At 50.2% G+C, this 25,509-nt stretch overlaps 1 protein-coding gene across 5 annotated transcripts in view; it reads left to right on the top strand.

Annotated features, from left to right (window-relative positions):
• Nucleotides 1-4,530: 4,530 nt before the first annotated feature.
• CXXC4 (CXXC finger protein 4) overlaps nucleotides 4,531-25,509 on the top strand; it is a 123,699-nt gene continuing 102,720 nt past the window's right edge. For 4 of the 5 annotated variants that reach the window (XR_008576937.1, XR_008576935.1, XR_008576936.1 and 1 more), the window contains exon 1: nucleotides 4,531-5,625. Coding sequence is in view for 1 of the 5 variants with exons in the window: in XM_054824504.1 (XP_054680479.1) it covers nucleotides 4,549-5,625; nucleotides 23,037-23,081 (1,122 nt within the window). In the remaining 4 variants the exon portion in view is untranslated. Of the gene's footprint in view, nucleotides 5,626-23,036; nucleotides 23,542-25,509 lie in introns of those variants that run through there. The other variant, XM_054824504.1, reaches the window with a different exon arrangement.

Below are 25,509 nucleotides of genomic sequence, written 5' to 3'. Positions count from 1 at the left end.
AGCTACCGATCCGCGTAAATGCCAATGGCGTGACTTCTTGGAGATCTGCGAGCTACCTGATGGACCATAGCTGTCCCTCTTCGGTACCAATCAGTCGCGCTTGCTGGAGTATTAACCGCGAGGCTGCTGGCCCTCGCCGAATCCCACTGCCCAAATCCGCCTCTTCTTGCTGCTCCTGGGAAAAAGTTCCTGCGGCACCTTCCCGCAGGTAATTCCCTAGCGTTGAGCGCCCCGAGCTCGAATTCAGATTGGAGCGGAAGGAAGGAAGACTTCAGTCTGCACAGAAAGCCTTCGTTTACTTACATGTAAAGCCAATGAAACGGTACGACTTTCCCTTCTTTTTCTGTAATTTACAAACGGCTAAAATGGTTTCCCTGGCGGAGACGTCCGCGTCTTGACCGCTTAGTGCCCGCGCTGGCTGCGCCAGGCTGCAGCAGCGTCTCTGTGGGTGCCAGCGCTCGCTCCGGCTGTACCAAGAGGAGCTGGACGAAGAACTTGCGATGCATAATTTATTCAGTGAGTATAGGCCCTTTTTTGTGCTCGCAGGAGCTCCAGGGAAGGCAGGTGGGTTGGGTTGAGGGTTTGGGTTTTTTTTTTTTACACTTAGTTGTTGAAATTCTTTAAGGGTCTGCTGCGTGTATAGTCGTATGTCGGTGGCTTGTTGAGAAGCGTTTTGAACGTTGTGAGTTGAGGCGCGGGGGACGCGTGGCCTGCACGGACAGGTGCCTCGCGCCTCCTGCTCTCGGGCACCAACGTCCTGGCAGGCAAACGGCAAATGTTCGGAAAGCGCTTCCAGTCGTCGCCGAGACACTTGCGTAACATCCACGATTCGGCTGGCTCCATTTCGCCTAAATATGCCTGAAATGTGCAGCACCTCACACTCCCGCAAAAATAATAATAATGGGGGGCGGGGGGGTGTCGGTAGTCATTAGGGATACGCAAACGCGGTTGAAAAATGGAAGGTTGCGCGGCCGTGCGCTGACTTGCGCGCTGACCCCCCTGCTCCAGCCTCACCGGCGGGTAAGGCAGCTGCCGGGCAGGGCGAGGCGGGGGGACCTCCGCAAACTTCCCGGGGCACAAACTTTACCGGCAGTTCCGCCCGCCCCCCCCCCCCGGGAGGGTGACAGTGCTGCGCGGGCGGTGCGCGCCCTCCCTCCCGCCCCCTCCCCTCTGCGGCGCGGCGCGGCCCCGCCCCCGCCGGCAGCCCCGCACCGGGCGGCCGCCGGCCGCAGCGCCCCGCCGCGCCGGGCAGAGCCGAGCCGCGCCGCGCAGCGGGAAGGGGGGCGGCGGCGGGGGCGGCCCCCCGCGTTGCGCCCCGCCGCGGCCCGTGCGCGCCGCTCGGCGGCGGCGGAACCGTCAGCGCTCGGCGGCGGGTGTCCGCATCCCTGCGTCCTCCCCGCGCGCTCCCTCACCTCGGCGGCGATCGCCCCGCCGCCGCCGCCGCCTCCCGCCCGCCCCCCCCCTCCCCACCCCCGCACCGCCACACGCACACACACACACACACACACGCGCGCGCACACACACGAACGCACTCCCGGCGCTGTGTGCGAGGGCGGGCGCCGGGAGACGGGCGGCGAGCAACGCGCTGGCAGAGGAGACCACCGCGCACACGCACGCACACACGCGCACACACACACACACACACACACTCCCTCTGTGCCTGCTCCTTCCTCGCCCCCCGCCGCCTCCCCTGCTCCCCCCTCCTCCTCCTCCTCCTTTCTCTGCAACGAGCGAGAGAGGGAGAGGGGGGAAAAAAGCCACTTACAGGTATTTGTTTAGTGGATCGGCGGCTTCATTTATCCCCCCCGCCCCCCCCACCCTCCCCACCGCCCCTCGCAGTTTGTTTACAAGTATCAAAGTTGTAATTGAGGAGCTGCCAAGGCACATCTGGATATTTCTTCTTCTTCTTCTTCTTCTTCTTTGTGTTAGGGACTGATGTGCAACTAATTAAAGGCAGACAGGCTGGTAGCGTCTGCACGCTCAAGCCCCCCCAAATAAAGAGCCTGGTAAGTGACTGGTTTGCTTTTTTCCCCCCTCTCCCCCCTTATCCGTCGTGGGTTATTTGTTTTGGGTTTGTTGGGTTTTTTTAGGGGGGTGGTTTTTCTTTTTTTTTTAATTTTGTGGGTTTGTCTTTTTTTTTTTTTTTTTTTTTTTCCTCTGGGATCGTAAAAGTAGATTAATGCTAGACTTGGGCAATAAAAGGCGCCGCTATATTAATTTATTAATTAATCTGCACCCGCCCCTCCTCCTGAATGCTAAATATGACCTTTGATCTCTCTGTCTTTGGCAGAGCAGACATGCAATATTGAACATGTACGGTCACATTTGGCTTAAGCAGAGGCAGAATCGCGAAGCCCGGCTACCAATTTCTATTTATTTATTTCATTCGTGGAAATGAGGGCGATAGTTAAGGGGGGAGGGGGGGGGAAGAGAAATCAATAACTGCGTCTCGGGTACCCTTTTCATGCTCCGGAGATGCATCGATTAAACAATAATGACCCGGTTGGTGGGCACCATCATTTTCTCGCTCCTGGTGGCAATAAACCCCGAGAGGGGGCTGCGGGGAGCGAAAAGGTAGCCGGCGAGGGAAGCTTTTGTGGAGAGAAGCCACTTTAATGCTGGGGGGAATAGGGCAAGAAAATGCGTATGTTACTTGACTTCTGGCATAAAAGGCTGAACGCTAACGTTTTATTCCTTACCAGATGCGTGGCTTTCCTACACATGGCTGGCAAAACTAGTTTTATTGAGTAGTTGTTATCGAGGACATGCGGCTAGGTTTTCATTTCTGGAAACGGGAGAAGGGTTTTTTTGGTTTAGTGGGGTTTTTTTGGTGGGTTTTTTTTTTCTATATGCAAATCCTTCGCATCCCTCCACAAGACGACGCTTAGCCTAGAGCTTTCCGGGGCAGCCTTTGTATTGCCACCAGACCTCCGAAGGCAGCGAGGCTCTGGGTTTTTCCCTGACGTGGAAACACAGAGGTGGCTCCTGCGGGCTCGGGGTCTTTTTTTTTTTCCGATGGAAAGACGCCCGCCAGTCCCTACTGCAGCCGAGGGTGAGGTTTCTTCTGTAGATTTACGCTCCCTTCATCTGGATTTGTTTACATAAAGCCCGCTTTTTAGTGCACGACGTCGGGAGAAGACGAAGTTTTTGCACTCGGTAGGTTGGGCTCCAAACGGTTCATTAATCTAATTATGATGGTAATTACCGTAATTGATAACCATTTTGAACTAAACATACTGGAGTCTGGAAAGTAGACGTAGCCCCACGAGTGCCTCCCAAGTGAACGTTTCTGATCGATAGCCCTACATCAGAAAAGATGCTGGAAATATCTAAACTATTCAGGTAGCGCATCTGGAAAACAAAGAGGCAGTGTTCATAAACTGAGGGCTTTTTAAGTTATGTTTATGTTTTGCTTTAGTTCGCGCAGGCTGCCATAATGCACCTTCCTCATTGCCATAAACTAAAATACCCCCCTTCACCTCCCGGGGGAGGGGGGGCGGTGGGAAATAAACCGAGCACCGCGTCCTTACCCCCCTCCTAAACTTTCCTAACCCTGAAGCAGAAAGCCATCTTTCCCCGCCGAGGGCTAGCTGAGCAGGTACAGCGACGTGCCCTCCCGAGTGTTCCCGGGCTGTCTCTCCCGCGAAGCCACCCCCCTGCCCCGCGGCGCCCGACGAGGGGCTGTCCCCGTGTCCGTGTGTGCCCCCCCCCTCCCGCGCAGCCCCCGGCGGTGGCGGCGGGGAATCCTCCCGAGAGGTTGGGATAAATCCTCCGTCTTTAGTACAGCTGCAGGCGCCGGGATCACAAGCTGTGAAATTGCCTGCCTTAAGTATTTTATTTTATTATTTATTTATTTTCAACCTAGCACCGTTTTCCCCCGCGGCCCGCAGGCAGCTTCCCCCCCCTCCTCGCCGGCGGCGGGGGGGGGCCGGTGCCGCCGCGACCAGCGCCCGGCGGAGCCAGCTGTGCCGGCAGGCAGCTAATGACCGCCGGGCGCAGAAGGACACCGTGGCAGCTGGCGGCTCCCTCCTCCCGCCTCCCTCTTTTTTTTTTTTTATTCCTTTTATTTATTCCCCCCCCCCCCTTTTTTTTCTCTGCCTTTTCATTTTCCCCGGTGGAGATGGTAGGTGGGCAGCTCCCGCTCCCTGTGCCGTGTCGTGTGTGTCCCCCCCACCGCGGCACCGCCGCCTTGTCCCGGGACCGGGCTTGCTTCGCCCAGGCCGCCCCCCTCAAGCCCTCTGCCCGCGGGTACGGCGGCGTGTGCCCCCCCCCCCCACCCGTGTCCCCGTCCCCCACCCCGGGGTGGCCGTTGGCGGCCGTTAGCGTCCCCCGCGCGCGCGCACCCCCTCGGAAATGACTTTCTGTGTTTCAGCTGCGGCAGCTCCCGTGAGGATGCAGGAGGAGCGGCTGCCCGGCCAGGCACCGACCGCGGGAATGCGCCCGGAGGAGGAGGAGGATTAAGCGACCCCCCCACCCGCCCCGTCCCTCTCTCCCCGGCCCCTCACCCCCCCGCCCCGTCCCTCCCCGCCGTCCCCCCTCCCGGCCACCATGAACACCAACGTGTGCGTGGAGAGCGGCCCCAACCCCGAGGCGCCGGGGCTGCCCAAGGACAGCCACCTGCCCGAGGGGGCCCTCAACAGCCTTGTGGATTACAACTCGGAGATGGAGAGGTACCGCTCCTTCGCCACCTTCTACAAGACCAACGGCGGCGCCTTCCCCCAGGCGGCCAAGATCGCTCGCATCACCACCCCCATCTTCCCCAGCGCCGCCGCCGCCGCCGCCGCCCGCATCGGCATGTCCCCCTGGAACTGCGACACCGCCACGGCCGCCGCCGCCACCGCCATGCTCTGGGGCAGCGGCGGCGGCGGCGGCGGCGGCGGCGCGGCGGGCGGCGCGAGGAAGCCCTCCTCCGCCGCCGCCGCCGCCTCCGCCTCCGCGGCCGCCGCCGCCGCCTCCTCGCTGCACGCCGGCAGGGGCGGCATGCACCACCGGAGCGACTCGCAGCGGCTGGGCAAGCCCGGCTGCCCGCCGGCCGAGCAGCCCGCCCTGCCCATGGCGAACGGCAACTTCCTCTCCACCCTCTCCCCCGAGCACTGCCGGCCGCTGGCCGGCGAGTGCATGAACAAGCTCAAGTGCGGCGCCGCCGAAGCGGAGATCATGAACCTCCCCGAGCGCGTCGGCACCTTCTCGGCCATCCCGGCGCTGGGCGGCCTCTCCCTGCCCCCCGGGGTCATCGTCATGACGGCCCTGCACTCCCCCGCCGCGGCCTCGGCCGCCGTCACAGACAGCGCCTTCCAGATCGCCAACCTGGCGGACTGCCCGCAGAGCCACGCCTCGGCCTCGCCCGCCTCCGCCCTGGGCGCCGCCGCCGGCGCGGGGGGCGGCGGAGGCGGCGGCGGAGGAGGCGGCGGTGGCGGAGGGGGGGCCGGCGGCGGCAGCGGGGCCGGGGCCGGGGCGGGCAACCCCGCCAAGAAGAAGCGGAAACGCTGCGGGGTGTGCGTGCCCTGCAAGCGGCTCATCAACTGTGGAGTCTGCAGCAGTTGCAGGAACCGCAAAACGGGACACCAGATCTGCAAATTTAGGAAATGTGAAGAGCTTAAGAAAAAACCGGGCACTTCGCTAGAGGTCAGAGGAGATGATTTCTTTTTCCCCAGCCTCCCGCCGTCCCTCCTCAACCCCCTGCCCCCTCCCCTCCAGTGCTTCTTGTCTAGTTTCAAGATGCAGCATCCCTTTTCCGAGGCCTCCTTCAGGCTCTGAGGGTGCCCCCCGCCGCGGCGCGGCCCCCCCGTTCCCCCCCCCCCCCTCCCCGCGGCGCTGCCCCGCCGCCCGCCCCCTCTCCGCCCCGCAGGGAAGAGAAACGCCGCCCCCCGCGGCGTCCCGCCGAGCTCGGCGCTGGTCGCGGCCCCGGCAGCCGTCCCCGCCGAGGAGGGACGGAGAGCCGCCCCCGCGGGCGCCCCCCGCCGCGGGCCGCAGCAGCGCCCAGCCTTTCAGACCCGGAGGCCGGCCGGGGGGTGCCGGCCCCTCCCCGCCAGCTCGTGGCCGTTCCGAGACGCTGCTCGCCTGGTTTACCTGCCGTGCAATTTCTATAAGACTGCTGGCTGTCTCTGGTTTCTTTTTTTTTTTTTTTTTTTTTTTTTTTTTTTAATGGCGATCATGACGATTCGGGGCGGTTTGTAGGGACGGGGAGGTGGGAAAGGGAAAGTTTTAGCTGAACGCCTGGCTCCCGCCGTCGGAAGTTCAGGGGAAAGTAATGGCGAGTTCATCTCCAGGGTGACCGGTAGCTGTTTGTCCAAGACAGAAAACTGGCCGTAGAGCCCAGTAGTCGGTGAAACGTGCCCAAGTAATCTCTTTGGCAATATCTTGTACGAAATAACCCGCTCATGGCGTATAAAACACAATGGGAAAAATAGCACAGGTTTGACTGAATTGTACATACGGTTATTTTTACGACGTGTCCTCGGAACTGACAACGTATCGCATTTCCCAGAGCTGTAACGACAGGTTTTCAGGTTTGGTAGACATACGGGAGACAGGCAGATCCCATGTCGTACTCATTTCGGTTGCTGTATCGGGGACAACAGACAATGGGAACCCAAATACACAGCCGGGAGGAAACCGGCAATTGGTTGGTACCGTTAGGTGAAGGAAACAAGTGAGAGGAAAGACTAGTAATCATACTTAATCCCTTGTCATTATTAAAATTATAGTGTTGCTGGTTAGACGCACATATCAGATGTGTCTGAAGGTGTCGAGGATGATGGATTTAGTACAGAGGAGTAGCGTATGCTGGGTGACATCAAGATTTGTAGTCACAGAAATTAGCAACTAAGTAAGAAATTGTAACTTCCCTCTGTGTGTGCGTGCGTGTGTGCAAAGCGGTGTATTCCCTAAGTCGTTGCTTGCAGGAGCTCTCGCCAAGAAGAGGTGGGACGAGGGATTCCAGGGAAAAAGCAACACCAAGACCCCATTCATTTGGTCTGCGTTAAATGAACGGAGATAATGGCGTTGGTATTGATACTGCCATGGGACAAAAGCAATATTTGGGGGTTTAATTGACATTTGGGGGTTTAATTGACATTTGGCTGATAGCATTAACTCTTTCCTAACCAGCCTCATCGAACCAACTAATTAATTCCTCCTTGCGAGAGTGAACTGTCCTTGCTGAAAGTTTGATTTGTAGCAGCTCTGCATCCTCTTACCTCTTTTTTGTGACCCAGCATCACTAATGCAAAAATCAGGATGGACTTCCCAGGTGCTAGAAACTAGATTGGATGTTTAACTCTTGGTTTTCTCAATACTATGCCTTTGTTGGTTTCGTAGCAAGTTTGCAAAGAAGATACCTAATGCCCTGGTCTGTTAATGATGGATTATAATGCTGAGTCCAGCCTAAAAGAGACTTCTCTGAACCAGAGACATGGAGAATCCCCCCTCCCTGCACCACCCAGCACTGGGGGTGCCTTTGTGCACCAGGTTCCCTCATTAGGCTTGCAAACCAGGATGCTGCTGGGATTTAATGTTTGTGATAAATGATAGGTTCTGATGGCTTATCGATTTGTGCAGAAAGTGAGCTATCTCTGGAAGAAACGAATTTGTACGTTATCAGATCTTCCTGTGGGTTTGTGTGCATCTCTAAGTACATTTCCAGAACTTCCTTGCTTCTGACAGAGGTGTTCGACAGCCTTAAAAACTGCTCAGGCGTGTTATGAGAATGCCGCCCGTTAAAATTGTTTAACCACTGTGACTAGTAAAAACCGTGGTTTTATTAGCCACTTGTGTACTCTCATAACCACCTGCCTTCACTTCTTTTCTTCATTCTCTCCTGTTTGTGCTCCGTCAGATTTGTAAACACAAAAGCTGCTCTGCTGCGATTCTGTGACTCGAAGGAAACAGGTTTCTCTTTCCAGCTGTGGAGATGTCAGTAAGGCATCACTTCTCTGCAGGTCGTGGCCCATCACAAAGTTTGTCACGGGATGTGGCTGATTTCTTTACAGAAATGTGGTTTTTCAGTAGGAGAGGAAGAGTGCCCAAACTCAGTAACTTTCTTATATGGTTGGTTTTGTTACGGGTTTTTTTTCTTCTTTTTTGTTTTTTTTTTTTTTTATAATTTAATAAAGAGTGACAGCAGGGCTGCCTAAAGCACATGTGCGGCAGCAGTGCTCTGGCTGTAAGGCCACCAGCTGGGTGTCAGAGAGTGACAGGGCCTACCCCAGGGCACCGCAGCAGCAGCGGTGGCTGCGGGTGGGCGAGGGCAGCGTCCCCACGGAGCGAGCTGCTGGGGCTCCTTTGGCCCGCGCTCTCGGGGAGGCGACAGCCCTGTGTGGGTGATCCCCCGTCACCTCCGTAGGCATAGTCCCAAGGCGATGCGACAAGGATCGAGGGGCCCATGGTCCGCTACACGCTTGTGAGGTTTGTGAATTGCGCTCGACTGTGGCTGCAAAGTTGCGGAGATGATTCAAGGCAGGGGGCGGAACTGTGTTTAAAACCGAAATAAATGAAAAATGAGAATAATAACAATAAACAGTAAACTGGCTGATCCCACGGAAACCATTTCTCTCTTTTTCCTTTAAATCTCTTCTTCTACTGGTGCAATGAAGGCATAGGATATAACTCTCAAGGTTAGTACATGGAGTTGAAGACAGATTCACATGAATGCTTTCCAGTCCCTGACCCTTGCATTTTTAATGGAATGCTTCCCTCATAGCATTTTTTTTAAACACTTGAATTATTTTTTCCTATTTTTTCTTGTACTATTTTCACGTTGAAAGTGTCCCAATGCTCTAGTATTTTTCATAGAATGTTATTATTACTAGGAAATTTTATGTACGGTAATAATAAATCTATAAAAATAAGATTGACGTCACGTTGCACGCTGCCTACTTGTGTATGTATATTCTGCGTTCATTCAGATTTACAGCTGGTTTAAAGGGACATAATCTTTATTTACCCATAGAGACTACTTATTTTCCTCTGATTGGTATACGCATCTATAACTTCTGCGGCAGGTTATGAAGATTAGGAGCCTGACGTTACTCTACATCCCCCTCTCTTTGAAGTAAACCATCCCGATTCAGCGTTACGAATCTCAGTTGCCCCGCTTCTCGTTTGCACTAAGCGTGGCAGCAAATTGAGGCAGAGGGGCTGATTCGCTTTGGCAGGGTCTGAAGGGTTCGGCCCGAACGTGGAATATCTGCTGTTTGGGCATGCTGTCAGCATAGCCGGTGCCACTTGCTTTATTCGTAATAGCTGCCCTAATTGATACGTGCGCTATTAAAGCAAACGTTTTGCATACCGACCTGAAATAGTAAATACCAGCATCCAAATCCACGGCACCTCACTGAGTCGCCTTTCAAGCCAGCGGGAGTTTGAGATGGCCTTCGCCGGGGATAGGGTCGTAATGATTGATTTCAACAGGCACGGCGTCTGATCCTGAAAATCTTAACGCCATATGGCATTGCCACAGGGGAGAGAGGCTGCGCTGGCAACCTCCGAACTTGCGCTTCGTGTTGTGGTAGCGCGTGTGAGTGCTGTTAAGGGAAGACTGCTGAGCTCTGTGGATAGGGGTCAATTAGTAGGGGCCTCAGAGGAAGCAATTTCCCTGCCATCTACCCAGCTTTAAATTACATGCATAAGTTAAGCGACGGCACGATGGAATTGAGCAGCGTGAGAGGGGACTGAAAAACTTTGTCAGGGGCAGGCAGCTGACACGATCCAAGTGGCTAACTGGAAGGTGGAAAGAAAGACCACCTTGTAGCCTGTGTTGCCGTTCTTCGCTGAAATGTTGCTCTATGGCAATGTTTCTGTCCTCTCTGCCCCTGCCTTGTAGCCCTCCATCTAGCTGAGGCTCCCCATGCGTTAAACACCCTGCAAGCGGGCAAAAAAGCAGTCCCTGTCCCCAGGCATTTCCAGCCGGAGAAAACCCTGCTCTGTCCCGAGCGCAATTCACATTGGCTATTGGCTGTAAAGCCCTGATGGGCCCTAAATGCCAGTTTTTTCCTCTCTCCTCCTCGTGCGTGCCCATTCTGCTCTGCCAGCGTGCTCTTGGTTTTCCATTCCCAGACCTGAGCCGGCAGAGAGGGTGCCTGGCACTGGCATTGGCTGCTGGCACCGCACAAGAGCCCTCGCCATGCGACTCCGGTGCTCTCGCTTGGCGGCTTCCGACACGGCACGTGATCCTGCGGTGACGGTGTTGGCAGTGAGCAGAGGAGGCAAGAGGCAGAGCAAGATTTGACCTTTGTTGAGTGTTTTGCAACTGGGTGTTTGTCACTTTCATCCACATTTTACGTGTCTGGGATAAACATACGTTGGGCGACGAGTTTTCCTTTTGACCTCTGGAGGTTCTTGGGGACAACGCAAGGCCTCCTGCTGCCACCTCCGGCAGAGACCAGAGCAGCTGCAGGCATCTTTGCTCACCAGCGCCTGATCTCTGCCGCTTGGAAATCTCATTGAAGCTATTTGACCTTGTGTTAGGATCACATCTTGCAAGGCGGGAATGCATTGCGGTTGGTGGGAGACATGGGATGGAGGAAGACACTGAGAGTGCGGCGGAGTCGAGCTTTTGGTCTCCTTACAGTTCTGGCAAACTACTGAGCGCAAGGGATAGCCTCTGAAATGGAGTTGGATGTCGTCTGTAATGCAGTTGGATGTCGTCTGTTTTACTGGTTCATATGTTGTTGTTTCCCTTTCCTCATGTGGTACTTACAAAGCAAAGAAAGCGCCCAAACCCCATGACATTAGCGTTCGATTTAGAATATGCATTATATCAACTGCTGTTCGATATAGCATAGTTTGTTAAAGGGGGGCAAAAATGAAGTTTCTCCTGCCTAAGGAAACCTCTTAGTGGTGGGATTTGGTCCTGAACTGAACAGAATTTCAAGGAATTCAGCTAACTTGTAGGCTAGTCGAGGGTTTAACAGCCTCTGTCATACAAACGCTGCTTTCTACTTGCATTGGAAATTGCTTGCTTTAAATCATTGGGCTATGATTGCTTGCCAGTGAAATTGTCCGTATGGGAAGAGGGGTTAACTGGTTGTGGTGGTTCTGCGTTTTGATTGCACTGAGTAGTTCTTTGGACATTTTTCTAAGTACTGATGTAGATCATACAGTTGGGGCATCAGGATTCTGCATCAGACTTTGGACTTCAGTGTCGTGACTGATTGGTTACTCTGGTTTTTTAAGTTGACGTAATGAAATCTCTGTGTATTGTTTAGGCTGGACAAGTTGCATGTGTTATGAGAAAGATGATGAAAGAAGCCAATTTTTTTCCTAGAGCAGTAATTTGCATAATAAGTACTTTTTTTTTTTTTTTCCCAAATTATCTAAGTCACTTTGGACCATGTATTTCAGTTAGAGGTGCATAGAACCATCATAACTTGGTCTCCTATTCCAGCTACAGCACTTTTGGAAAATCTTAACCAATTCTGTGTTTGTACAAAATATTGTGGGCTGTGCACATCATGCCTTATTCATATAGGGAGACTCACTTAAGCTGGTAGATAAGTGAATATCATGTTGTATACCGCTCATTCGGGGTGGGTAACAGTAAGTAACACCCTCAATTTTTGTCTTCCTGTACATGTATGCTCATATTATTGGGCTTTTTTGGGCCACTTCCCACACAATTCTGTTTGCTAGGTGGACACTTAACACCTTTACTGAAATCAGGGAAGACCTTGCCCACTTGGGGAATGAATTAGGATGTCAGAAAGCAGTACCTTTTGAAGAGCAACATCTTGGTACTGCATTTTTAGTTTTAAAAGAAATGTGCTCTAGAGAGCTAAATAAAAGGCAGATACTGATTTCTGGACGCTGTCATGCATTTGGTGCATAGCAGTGGCTGAGAACTGGTCCTTTCCAAATGTCCTAAAAATTCGTATCTGTAAAAAGAGAACTCATAGTCTTCCAGCTCTTAACATGTGTGTGTTTTAAGGGTTAGGCTTGGTGAAATATTTCTAAGCAGGCAAATTTAGAATGTACACCCTAATGTCTCATCAAATACAGGATAATCCTTTTGATTGCTGGTTGCAATGGGAAGCAGCTGCTGCTTGTGTAGAGAAAGGCTTTAAGATAAGCTTTTCGGATATACCCAAGTGAGTTAGGAGCAATAAGAAAGTGACTCGTGTCACCGTAAGAAAGTCCCTGGGACTTGGCCTCGGTTGCTAACAATTCCTGAGTGCTCAATAATTACTATCAGTACCAAGTCTTCTGAGGAGTACCACCATCCAAAGAAAGTGTTTCTCTGCTTTTGTAGTGTATGTATTTTTTGATGGCTCATCTACTTCGAATGGCCGTACTGAACCACAATGTCTAGAAGCACGCAGTTTCGTTTGACACTTTTTTGCTATCCGGGAGCCCAGCCTGCTGTGTCTGTCTTCTCTCTTCTTTTGGGTACCTTTATTGTTTTCCATAGTCATATCTTGTTCAGTCATATGCAAACACCTGTCCTGAAATTGAATTACTCTGCGGCGTAATCGAAAGTCATCCCCCATTTCAGCATCCTGCGCTTTCTGTTGTGTGTTGAGTTATGTTGCACCATACTTTAGATGCGACAGCCATTTAATAATGTTGAAGTCTTAGCTCTGCAGGGGCTAAAAAGATCCCAGCAGGCTTGTTAACTTCTACTCTCAGACATTATGGGAAATATTTTCTCCTCCCTGGAACTCCTAGGCATCCTCTTAATTAACACTATAAAAATCCATAGCCAGGTATGCTTGAAGCCTGTTGAATTTTTTTGCAGTTTTCTGGAGTTTCTCCGTTCCTTCCTATTTAACCAGTCACGCTGGTGCCAAGTGAGATATGAGAACGTAAAAGGAATAGAGGCAGCCTGGGTCATGGTGGATACTGCGTTCTTGGCGGGCAGCAAACTCATCAAATGCCTTTCCCTTCCTCACTATAGGGTTTTATTCTTTCCCCTGCTTTACTCAGTGTTTTCCTTTATCTCAGTCTCTGAAGTGTTGGACATTTTAAAACTTTGCCCCTCTCCTTTCTCAGGACAGTATTCCTTTTGGTTCCAGAGTGCCGTGGCCACGGTCTCTGTTGTACTTCTATATAGGATCACCATTAGCTGGTATCAGATTTCATTTGACTAGGAGGTATTTGTGTAGAGATGAGACACTATTCAGTGGTTTAGGAAGTGGAAAGCAGTATTAAGATTTGAGGTGGAGGGAGGAACTTAATAAACACTGGAAAAGGATGGGAAATCCTAGGGCGTTCAGGATGGATACCTTAAGGTGAGGACAGAGGAGGAAGAAGGAAGAGCCGCAGAGTCTCAAACAGAGGACGCAAAAGTGGTTGAGGGTTGGTTATAATGTGCGAAGCCTTGGCGAGGGGATGCCTGCTCCTCCGTAGGAGTGACTCTGCTACCATGGGGCAGACCGACCGAGCGCTGGAGGTGATCAGCTGGCAGGAAGGGTACAATGGCAGTGCTGAAAATGGCAGTGAGGTCTCCCCTGTGTGAAGCAAGCAGAATATAACTGCTGCTATGAGCAGGAGGTTTGCCAGTAGTCATTCAGGTGAGGTAGTTGAAGAGCTCACTAGTAACCATCTTCCCAGCATTTCTCTGGGGGAAGGCCAAGACTTCATACAGCAGAAGGGGACCTTGATGGGGGTAAGCAGGGTTTTCCATGTGCCCTTATTGATAGGGTAATCCAGTTTCTTTAATTCATTTTTTAAATTGAGTAGAATTTATGGATAGAATCTGGGTACCGGGCTGAGCATGTGGTATGGGAGGAGTTGCGTGATCCGAACATGTTGTTCAAGAGCTAAGGAAATGATAAAGGCATATATACAGACAAGCTGACAAACGTGAAAGAGGGAGGGGATGCTTGCAAATGAAAGGCTGAAAATGATGATTCGTTGCACGAGGACTGCTTGGGCTTAGAGATTTCTCCGGTGGCTTGTACTGCATGTCCTAGGGAAGCTAGAGCATGCTGACAGCGCGTCAGTCTGCGCTATGCTCACACAAAGAATTTGCTCCGTCATCATGAAAGAAATACCCCAAAACAACTGTGGTTCAGTAACTTCCATCCTTCTGCACATCCTCACTGCTAGGTGGGGATGCAGAGGTGGTGCAGCGACCTTGGCAGTTACAGGCTCGGGAGAGAGCTGAAGAGCCATCAGTGTAGAAGATACAAGAACGGCATAGCGTGATTATTGTGGTGCAGCTAGAGGTCAGAAATGGAAAAGCAGAGGCAAGGAGTATATGTTGCTAAATATGTAATCTCCAAAGTAAGTGGTATCAGTCAAACAAAGGCCATTGATTTTAGAGCGAGCAAAAGAGGAGAAAATGTATTTGGAAGGGTAGCGGGTTTGAATAGCTAGCCACCGGGGAGTGGGTGGGCGAGAGCTTGGTGACACAAGCTTAGTAATGATGTAAAACCTGTTCCCTCTAAATCACCGGTTCATCTGAGCTCTGGGAGGTGGGGATCACAGTTGGCTGGTTGCTTGGAAGCTGATGTAAAATAAATTGGAGGTCAAAGTCCAGCGGAGGTGACAGTGTCATGAAAATAATCACTGAGATGGGTCTTAATTGTCATCCTTGAAAATTTCAGATGACATACCCAGGGATGAATGGGATTCAGAGCCATTTACAATCTTTTAATGTTTTCCCCTCCAGTCAGGAATTGTGGTGACCTGCCGAATAAGAGTTTGCGTTGCTGCTCCATTCCCTGCATCTAATCGGACAATGCGTGGTGCTCACTGGCTGTAAGAGAGCCAAGCTGGCACCTGTAATGAGTCTTAGGCATTGGCTGAAAATCCTCCCTCAGCCCAGGTGACTGACTGACTACTGCATTTGAGTGAATTTATTTTTTCTTCTTTTTTTTTCTTTTTTTGCAAGTTTTGCAGAAAAAGAAACACGCAAGCAGAGGCCACGCGTTTAATGGCTATATTTTTCACTGGCTCTTTTATCAACAGCGTATGAAAAATCCCAAAGGACAGAAGCAGTTAGCTAACCAATGAGGCATCATAGCCGATTTTAGGTTCCATGCTGGAGAAAAAGATGCTGAAGCCCCGGCAGCTCTAGGGGAAAGAGATTTGAATTTAGGTTTGGTACTGAGAAATGTGCCTCCTCTCTGCTTGGAGACCAGTCCGTAAGAGATTACTGTACCCCAGAGCAGCAGTTTGGAGGATGATAGAGACGTCAGCCTGTGAGTGCAAAGGCTTGTACCACTGGATGATGAACCAGCAGGGATTTCTCATTAATGGAATGAATGTTAACAAGAATAATTCTGTTTTGTGAGCTTGTGTGTGTGGGAAGGATAAATGATAGGGACTGATGGATGGTCTTCACAGGGATTTGATTAGGGAGAAGGTGAACGGCAGTGTGTGTGCGAGAGAGGGGGAGGTGTTATGCATGTGGTGCATCCATTGCAGAAGGCAGGCACGCTTCTAGTTGATAATGTCTGACAGATGAGAGTCAGCAGAAGTAACCAGGCAGGTCCTAGGCAAAAGCAGAAGCTGAGCAGCGGTGTGGATATTTCATTTTTACTGTCTTTTACGTCGTAGGGTCTTGGGTTTTATGTTGCATGCTGGTAACAAACCTGCATCCAAGAATTTCTCTATAAAACTTTTCTCAGTTGCAGAGGTTTCTGCTTTATGCTAATAAAATGTTTGGCTATGTGATACTAATTCCCACAGTCAGTACGAGAGCACTGAGTGACGGCTTTTCTGACCTGCTTAGCATCACTCTCGGCTTTGAAGTAACACTGTGTTAGAGCTTGTACGAGCCCTTCCGCATCCCTGAAAGAGCAGGAGACAGGCCAGACCTACTGGTTGAGAGGCTGGGCAGGCAGAACCAACAGAAACAATCCCTCATCCTGCCTGAGGCCTTCAGATGCCGCCAGAATGCAAATAATAAAGAAAAAAAAAGCAAAATTGTCATATAAGCTGAATAGGCACTCTAGCAGGCTTAGCAGCTCCATCCTCAGGTACAGAGATAGCTGAAGAACCAAAGGAAGCGCAAGAACTGCTCGAAAGAGATGTAGAAATACGGATAGAAACGTGAATCCCTTTGGCAGTGAGCCAGGAGAGACCCCTAACCTGAAACCCCAAACCTCTGATGTCTTGCCTGCCGCCTTTGCCAGAAAGCCATTAGGAGCCCCCAGCTGAGGCCGGAGCGTGGCCAGCTGGAACGCGGCTGCAGGGTAGCAGACGGCAGGAGGAGTTCCCGACCCCGGCTTGCCCGGCGCTGCCAGCCTCGCGCGCGGGGTGCCAGGCACGGGGAAGCCGTCGGCCAAGCCGGCTGCTCCCCTCGGGAACGAGCGGGACAGCAGAGGTGGAGACTTGGCTCCGTCCCTCGGCTTGCTGGCCAAAAGAGCTGCGCTGGCACAAGGGAGGGAGTGTGCTGGAAGGCGACCGCAGCCAATTACTCCCAGCCCAGGAGGGAAGGGGGAGAAGAGATTTGTTCCTTTCCAGGGCTCTGCCTGCATCCTGGGGCGATGTTTGTGCCTGCCAGCCTCAGTGCAAGCAATGCTTAGCGACTTGAGCTGCCCCCCCCGGGGATTTCAAGGCTGATGGTGGAGCGCATGAGCCACTCCGCTGAAAGCTGGTGTGGCTGGTCTTAGCTGTAGGTCCTCACTGGCACGGAGAGGGGCTCTGTCACTAACATTTCCTGGGACTGAGCTGTTTTTCTTTGACAGCATTAGTCCGGATTCCTTATGATTCCTGATCTGTATTTGCCATCTGTTTTCCCCAATGGTGTTATGCATTTTTTCAGATCAAAAAACTGAAATTGTTTACCCATTCTCCAAATTTAATCTCATATATAAAGTGAAAAAAATTAATATATAAAATAAACTATGGTGTGTACTGAATGCAAATGAGCGACACATTTGCTCATTCTTTCTCCTGTAGAGAAACACATTACTCCTCGGACTAATCCTATTGATTTAGCGGGGGAGCTACTGCCTGCTGCCGGTGCCGAGTCCAAGTGGCAGGATCCGGCCATGTTTTAAAACACAACCCTGAGTCAGGAGTACATTTTTTAAAATTTCTATTTGCGATGTCCCGTGGCGGAGGTTTACTTTTCACTCGGTGGAGCTGGCGGCAGAGAAAGTCAAATGAGTTTCCTAATCTGGTATGTTCTAAATCTGGTTTGTCTCAAATACGGCCTGAGAGATATGCAGCGCAAGTGGAAAAATAACTGCCAGCACGCAGATGCGTGTCCTCTCGGAGCAAATAAAGCTGACTTTTAAAATAAATGTTAAATCTCATCCTTGGTATGAAGGGAGACAGGCCCGTAGCTCAGGTATGGGGAGAGATATTTTAAGGTGGGCTGTGGAAGCAGACTCACCACCAAGCGTCTGACCCGGCGTACGTGTCCCGTTTTATCTGCTAAGTCCAATAATAAGCTCGTTATTAGAGGACATCTGTTACCGCCTGATAACACATACAGCGAGCAGGAGCGCAGCGTCGCTGGGCAGCCAGGGATTTTGGCAGCTGTGGGGAGCAGCGGCTTCAGAGACTGTCTCACACCTCGTCCAGAGCCGGCGCGTCCCTCCTGTGGGCCTGCGGCCGGGTGGGCAGAGGCCCGGAGCGGGAGGCGTGGGCTGTTCCCGCGCAGAGCTCTCCCGTGCCAGCCGGCGTGCACGCGTGCCAGAGCCGCCACGCGTGCAGGAGCTGCGCCTCGTGCCCCTGCAGCCGGTCCCCTTGGTGTCGGGGTGGTGGGACTCTCAGCATACCCCCAGGGCAGGGAGCAGAGCGGCTGGGAGAAACGTGCCATGCGCTGGGCTCTGCCCTTTCCTTCCTTCCTTCCTTCCTTCCTTCCTTCCTTCCTTCCTTCCTTCCTTCCTTCCTTCCTTCCTTCCTTCCTTCCTTCCCTCCTTCTGCATTTCCAGAGATGCAATTCACACACCATTTTTTTGCCCCCAAGCCTCCTTGCCTGAAGAAAAACATTCAAGGAGACTCTGTGTGAGCTGAATCTGAGCGTCGGGAGGTTTTCCCCAAAGTCATTGCTGTAGGTAATGTATATTTATGAGCAGAACAAAGTGGGCAATAGATACTTTCAAAGGCCACTTTCCTCTCAGGGTGGCTCAGTATTTAGGCAAGTGAGGAGGGGAGATGCTGTCCAGACGGCATTCACCGGTGGCAGAGCAGGCTGGCGCAGGAGAGGCAGCAGCCATCCCTCACCCGCCGGCCGGTGGGCTCCCTGCGCTGCCGGGGTGGGGGCCTGCCTGCGGGTCGGGTGATGGTGTCGCTCTGTGGGTCAGGAGATCGCGTCACTCTGCTGGGTCCGTAGCGCCACGCGTGCCCGGCAGCCTGGCACTTGGCTGGGGAAGGGTCTTTCCAGGGAGGGAAACTGGGGATGGAAAGTGAGCTTTGGAGCACATGGATTTGCATGAGGTCCTGCACTGTTTATGTATGAGCAACGCTGTGTGTATATTTGACATCATTTCAGTCATGATCAAGCCGACACCTAAATTAGCTTGCAGCACTGGAAATACAAGGCGTGATGTGGAGGAAAGGCCAGTTTGCTTTCTCGCGGGCAGTCGTGTGAGTTTTGCGGGACTGGTCGGGTGTGTAGCCCACATTGGCACAGGTGTAAGGAAGGCATACAGTCACTGGGTTCTGGCCAGCGGTGGTCGGTGTTGGCTGGGTGGGGCTGCTGATTGATCCAAATTGCATTTCATGCAGGGGCCGGGACTTCGCAGCTGAACTTTTTGGACACCATGGAGCACCAGATTTCTCTATCTCTAATCATATATCTGTATATGTACATGTATGTGTATATTGAGAGATATATACACACATATATATGTCTGTAACTTAGCGGGCCAGATTTCATGCTATACGTCCACTGGCGTAAGTGCCAAACTGCTGCTTTTGTGGAAGGCATTTCAAGAAGGGCTTGTCCTCCAGGGTGAGAAGCTCACGTGGGGTTCTGTGCAGACCTTCGTAAAGTCATTTTTCCCTGTGTGGCCAACACCAGTCCTATTGCTTTGGGAAATCCACCGAAAATTTGCTTTGCCTTGTGAATTTGAGATTCACAAAGGACAAAGTTCCTTCACCACTGTCTGTTTCTGTGGTTGTGTCTTTGCAAAGACTGTCAGGTAGCCTGGATCTTGTTGAACATACCTCAGCCGCAATATACTTCCCAAAGGGTCTCTGTTGAGCTGGATCGTTTCAGCCAGGACTCCTCAAGAGGAATGAGGAGTGCCACATCTGGCCAATAATTTGCTGTAGCCAATGCATGAGTTTGCTTCAATCGGTGCAGGATTTTTGCTCATGGATCAAACATCAAAGGATTCTTACATAATGCAACATCTCTTAACATCGGTAAAGTATTAGGTCATAATCATGTAGCGCTCTGATATATTTTATTACTGCATTTTATTTCTGAATGTGGTTCACCTCAACCCAAGTGATTCCCTAGCCTTGCAGAAAATAATGATACAGATGACTTACAGTGAGTCTTGGTCGTGCAGCTGTGAATTTGGGCTGCACCCCAAGCAACAGCATCCCGAGCAGGAACAGCCGACTTTCCTGATTCCTGATCTCCATACCCAATCTTTTGGGCGGCTGCGACCTGCAAGACTCAGAGAGCTGAGGAGAGGGGCATCTCCGACAGGTTTTGTAGGTGTGATCTCCCCAAAGGATGGGGCTGGGCTGGGCAAGCAGGCGAGTCTTGGGCGAGCAGAGCCTGCCGTCTGTCACCCGGCGCCTTGCTCCATCAGTCGGTTGGTCACCCCGGGGGGTGTGGGAGGCATCATTCGTTAATGAATGCTTTTGCTGTGAAAATACAGAGCTCAGCCGTGGAAACGAAGTCTCTGGCGAGGAATTTACAGCACCTGCCAGCGTGCTGTTTTCATGCGTTGGCAGCATGGGCACGCACACACGCGTAGCAAGGGTCTGCTTTTACATTTCTGTGTGGGGCAACCAGGACGGATACGTAGGTATCATTTTTCCATTGCTGCTTAATTGAAGGGATTTTCACTCTTCTGTTGGTTTCTACCTCCTCCTCCAAAAACGTAGCGTGCTTGGTTCCCTATGTAAAGCTGATTTTTCAAGGCACCAATTAAAATTTCAAATTTCAAATCTTTGAGCTACTGCTTTTGCAGGGAAACTTGTCAAGAAGGGAACAGAATAGAGAGTCTGAAAGCGTGGAGGTAATTTCATCCCGGTTTTGTGCAGGGATAAATTCTCTCGAGCGCCACGCTTTATGGCATTACCTGCTTGGAGAAGCCAGGGCTGGCGGGTTTCTGAGCATCCTCCTGGGAGTGAGCCTGCCGTTTGTCAGCATTTGCACCGGCATGAGCAGTGAAGGCTTTTACAGCAAAACCATGCTGGTCAGCTCTGGTTCTGCTCCTCGCCACCCCTCCCCTGGCTTCCAGGGGAATCTGTCTTTCTTGTCACTCAGGATAACGATTCCCCGCCGGCAGCACGGAGATCCAGAAACGCACTGTAATCTCGCCAAGAGTTTGATTCCCCAGCTGGGACTCCTGGATTTATACAGCCAGGCGGTAGATGGTCACTGTACTTAAGCTTGTACGCTGGTGTGCTCAGCCACGAAATGGGCTGAAGGGTCGCTTTTTGTCTGGAATTAGCCTTGACTCCTGGAGTGGTAAAATCTATGGATTTCATCACATAAATTGGTTTAGATTTAACTCGATCCACCTATTCAATTTTAAAAGCTTTCTTTTTTGTTTAAGCGTGGATTAATAATTCATTCCCAAATCGGGGGTTAGCACAATGGATATTTAATTTTAAATGTATATCTTTAATTAGAACTTGGTACGCGGATGCAAAATTCCTTATCTTGTAGTTTTTCAAAAGCACACATATTAAACTGCAGCTTTGCCCTTCAAAAATATTATTCCGTGTATTTAAAGGTCTGAATGACCTTTTAATCAGACATTGCACCTTTACTTCCAGCTGATATGACAACATCTGACAGTAACTCAACCTGATGCTGCAGGAAAATAAATAAAGGCCATCTCAGTCACTATGTCTTTAAATCTCTCTGTCTAGCTGTGGTTTTGTGTTTAGCCAGATGGACCCACGGCGGAGTATTATGCTTCGTTTTCAGGTGAAGACAATCTACTGAGTTTAATACATTTGCATGTTTGGCTGTTCTTTTGAGGTCAATTTAGTCGTAGGATTGTTTCCTGTCATTCCGAACTCCAGCCTCTTCTGCAGTCAACCTCTTTATAAATTATAAATCTGTATACCTCGCTCTCAGCAGCCATCTTACAGCCCGCACAGACCGGTGCGGATGGTCTAGCGATTGCACTAGCTCTCCTCAGCGTACCTGGGGAGGAGGGCTGCTGCGCTTTGTCACTACTTGTGCTCGTGCCGGACGCGCGTAACGGGGCAGAACAGATACTGGTAAAGATGGATATGAGCAATTCCTCCCTGTTGGACCACCGACACAAAGAAAACTCACACTGGTCAGGGTGATTGTATTCAACAAACCAGCTCATTGTCTTTGGAAGTTAATTTTCAGGTGATTTATTAAAGCCTAACATTTGCGGAGGGGAAGTGTGTATTGAATTGACCACAGGTCAGAATTCTGGTGACACAGCAGAAGTACTTTCAGCTCTGGTATTTCCATAGGCATGAGCGATAAACATAACAATAAAAGCTCCCCTTTCATACAGCTTTTACGAAAAGAGGAGCCATGTACTGCTTGAGCCTGACTATCACAATATGGGCTAATTATTCAACCAAGAATACTTGCCATACTAATGAGCAGTTCCCTGGAATTCAGAAAGAAATATGCTGACATCACGTACAATGCATACTGTACGCTGTAGGGTCCATGGTTTATTGGATTTTTATGGAAATACTAGGAAAATATTTAAAAGGTCATCCCTGAAACAAAAATGAAAGAATTCCTTCAAAAAGAAACATGGTATTTATATATGACACCAGCAAAATCAGTGAGAACTCTTTCAGTGCAAGTATTTATTTGCAAATTTCCAGAGTTTTGGTTTTAGGGGAATTTCATCGGATGGGATGCTACTATTTGTGGGCAGTTCTTAATGAAACAAGTAATTGCGAGCTGGGACTGACTGATACAGAGTCATTTCAGGGCTTACTCCCGCCTCCCTGGTCAGCGCGTCGTCATTAGGTCTGGAGGAGAGACACATGGGTCTGGACATGTGGGTTCAAGGGCACTTTCATCATCTTTGGACTTTGAAGGAAATTGAGGGCAAGAAGTACCTCTCAGAAATGACACAGCCCTTGCAGGCTCAGCGCCTCAGTCTCTCATGTACGTTGTACTTTAAAGCCGTGAAGGGAATTTGCCTGTACTCAAAAGTGTGTGGAGGCACCTGAATGCGAGTGGATATCATTTTCGGGGGGGACAACAGGCTGGGGAACGAGGGAGGGTAGCAACTCTGCAAGTAGACTATTCCTATGTAAGCCAAGGTCCAGCACTGTGTGCGAAAGAAAGTGCGTGGGCAGCGTGGGCAGTGCTCCCCAAGTCAGTAGGACGTTTTCCTCACTGAAATGAAGTTGAGGATGTGCCTAAGTGCTTTCTGCATTGCAACCTAAATGTGGGATGAGGTGACCGGCCTGAGCTTTGAAAATGCCGGCCTCTGCTCCCAAGGCGTCTGTAGACAGAGCATGCTTGCTGAAAGACAGATCGTCGCCTTCGTTACTCCCCTGTCCAAAGAAGCGTTCTTGCCAAAGCGTGTGTCTAACCTGCAAACCCACCCAGCCGTAACTGCGCATCCAGTATGCCAAGGCACAGGCAGAATCCGTTGTACAACTGCGTGGTGATTCTAAAAGCACTGTCTGTTTTCCAGGAGATTTTTTGCCAGCAATGTTTACATTTCCATGACTACCTTGTTAACTAACGAAGGCGAAGTCAGCACGTTAGGTGTGTTAAATACTGAGTACGATGTATTGCGTGTGGTCCTAAAATGGTGTGTGTTTGGCGAAAGGATGTTTCTATTAATTGTCAAGCAATGTGAGGCATCATGTTGTTCCTAGATAACTGAAAATATGCCTAAAATGTAAAGGGAAAGAACAACTAGAAGAACTCGAGTATGCCAATGCCGCAAAAGAAAGCTTAACTTGTTTTCTTGCTTTTTTTTTAGAGAACACCTGTTCCCAGCGCTGAAGCATTCCGATGGTTCTTTTAAGCAGTAGTGTATCTTATTTTCAAGGCAGTCCGAAGTGAATGGCAAGCTAAAGTCTTGTTTTAAGAAACTGCTTAGTCCACCATTGAAGAATATACTCAGATACTATTTTCATTTATGTATAGGGGTTTCCTCAAAAGCAAAAGACAAAAATCTGGGAGCCTGGGGAATTGGCCAGCTTCTTCACATTCAGTACACTGATTCTTTCTTTGATGTAACTTAGCTATACTAGTGAAGTTGTTGTCTATTTTTAAAGTGGCTGTAAAAAAAAAAAAAAAGTTTGGGTAAACCCCTGCTATAAAGTCATGTATCTTTGAAAAGTAACATATCTATACTTCATTTTCAAATATATGTGTTTCAGTACTGTAAACTGTACAGATAGCCGCTTGTATTTTGTGTGTTTAGACACAAGGAGACAATCATGTCTGAGCATCTATGGAGATTAACAGTTTGTACACAACGGTGTGGTTCTGCGAGTTAAATCCGGAGCAATAAATCCTAGCTTTAACTATTATTTTGCTAGTTGTTTAGCAGCAGCAGCAACAGCAGCACTGTTTTACCATGCATCCTTCCATAGAGACTTGATGCCAAGTTTTCCAAGATAAAAAGATTGTGACGCATCTAGCAATTACCTTCTGTCACGGTGGTACAAGAGGGGACGACGTAACATTTAAAATTAATCTTTCAAGCACTATATTAGAGTAGTGGTTTGTGCACTTGCATTGCTTCCAAAGGAGCTTTACAGAGGGGTATCTCTCCAAAAATGCTGTCTGGTGTCTGACTCGCTTTTCACTGTGCTCTGAGGTGAAGTGCCCAGCATAGGTGGATGTGCAAAACCAGTTGTCTATATAAAAGTTGTTCTAGGATGCAAAATGAAGTGAGTACGAGACCTTAGAAAAAATGATGACTCAGCCTAATTACCCTTCACCTATAAGTTCTTATGTAACGTTTTCAGTCAATGGAGTAAATATTTTATAAAGTGGAATGCCATATTTTTGGTCCAAGTGGAGCTCTTCAAAGTTAAGTGAATTTTGACAGTTGGACTGGTTTGGGTCTCACTCGCACTTGTGTTCATTTGAGAGCTTGGATATTTTTGCGATATAAAAAGAAACATTTTTAAAAAAATGTTTAAAAAAAGACCGCTTCTCCCCACACGTTTCTTGGTCCGCTGATCTCGGCTTTGCTGAACAGCCGGTCCCTTAGGCCCCCAGAAGAATGCTCCGCCGTTCTTCTTCCTGCTGTAGCTGCACGGAGGAAATGCCTGCTCCTCAAAAAGGCAGCGCACGGAGGAATATAACTCACGTCGTAAAAATTGTGGAGGATACTGAACTTAGGGATACTTATTATCAGTTGATCATCACTTTTTATTGCTTGGCTTCATCATACCACTCATGAGTGAAAAGGCCATCCCATCTAAGTAAGCGAATGCTGTTGTGCCATGTATTTGATAGATTTATTATTTTATACAAGATAGGACTACCAATAGTTTCACAGACAAGGTGCTGGCCGTGGAAATAACCAGTTAATGATGCACAGCACTTTCAGATCTCCTACTGTTTCAGCACTTTCTCTGTTTTTTGCTAAGTACTTCAGCCTTTGGCCCCTGGTCACGTTCAACGGGTGAAGCACAGGGGATGGTTGGGAGCTCCGCGGTGTGGGACCTGTGCAGGCGGGGGAGACGCCGGCTTTGGCAGGGGAGGGAGCTCGCAGGACTGGTGGGTGTTGGGAATGGCCCAGAAACCGAAGACCGAGGGATGGAGGAGGAGAAATCTCCTGAGGTCACACGTGTGGGTCAGCCGGGCCGGGCAGAGCGTGGGTGACCCAGGGTAACTGGAGGAGCGTGGGTGGGCTGGGCTTACACCTGCGTCCTCAACTTAGGGTCGATGCACGTGTCTATGTCTTTGCGTTGTATGACGTCACATACATGGCTTCAGAGATGGAATGTCACATTGGAAATGCTCTATCATGCTGCTCCTCTTACAGTTTGTACGAGTTCCTCAGTTGAATACTTACCCAATACCCATTCAATGAGCTTTACATCTGTTTGTATGGCAGCTGTGTATGGATTTTTTTTTTTTTGTGTTGGAGACTTTTTGGTTAGGGCCTCTGTTACTGACCACTAGACCAATACAAGCTCTGTAAGGTCTTCTCTACCAAAAGGCTGATCAATTTACAAACTGAAGCCTTGTTTGCACATCTGGCTGGTAAGCTTGCCTTGCTTTTTGGAAAATTGCGATTGCTCTTACAGAAGCAGAGACAAAATTAAGTTCAGGCTACATTAGGTGTACAAAGATATTCATAGCAATGTACTTACTGTCTAATACCCTAATGTTGCATGTCTTGATGTGGTTTCTTTTTTTGTTTTGTCGTTTTGTTTTAAAGAACTGATGGATCTGTATATTGTACTTGTGGTGTTTTACATGTCAATTCA

The sequence above is a fragment of the Grus americana genome, chromosome 4, assembly GCF_028858705.1.
Source record: "Grus americana isolate bGruAme1 chromosome 4, bGruAme1.mat, whole genome shotgun sequence".
NCBI lineage: Eukaryota > Metazoa > Chordata > Aves > Gruiformes > Gruidae > Grus > Grus americana.
This window is presented reverse-complemented; position numbering and strand designations above follow the sequence as displayed.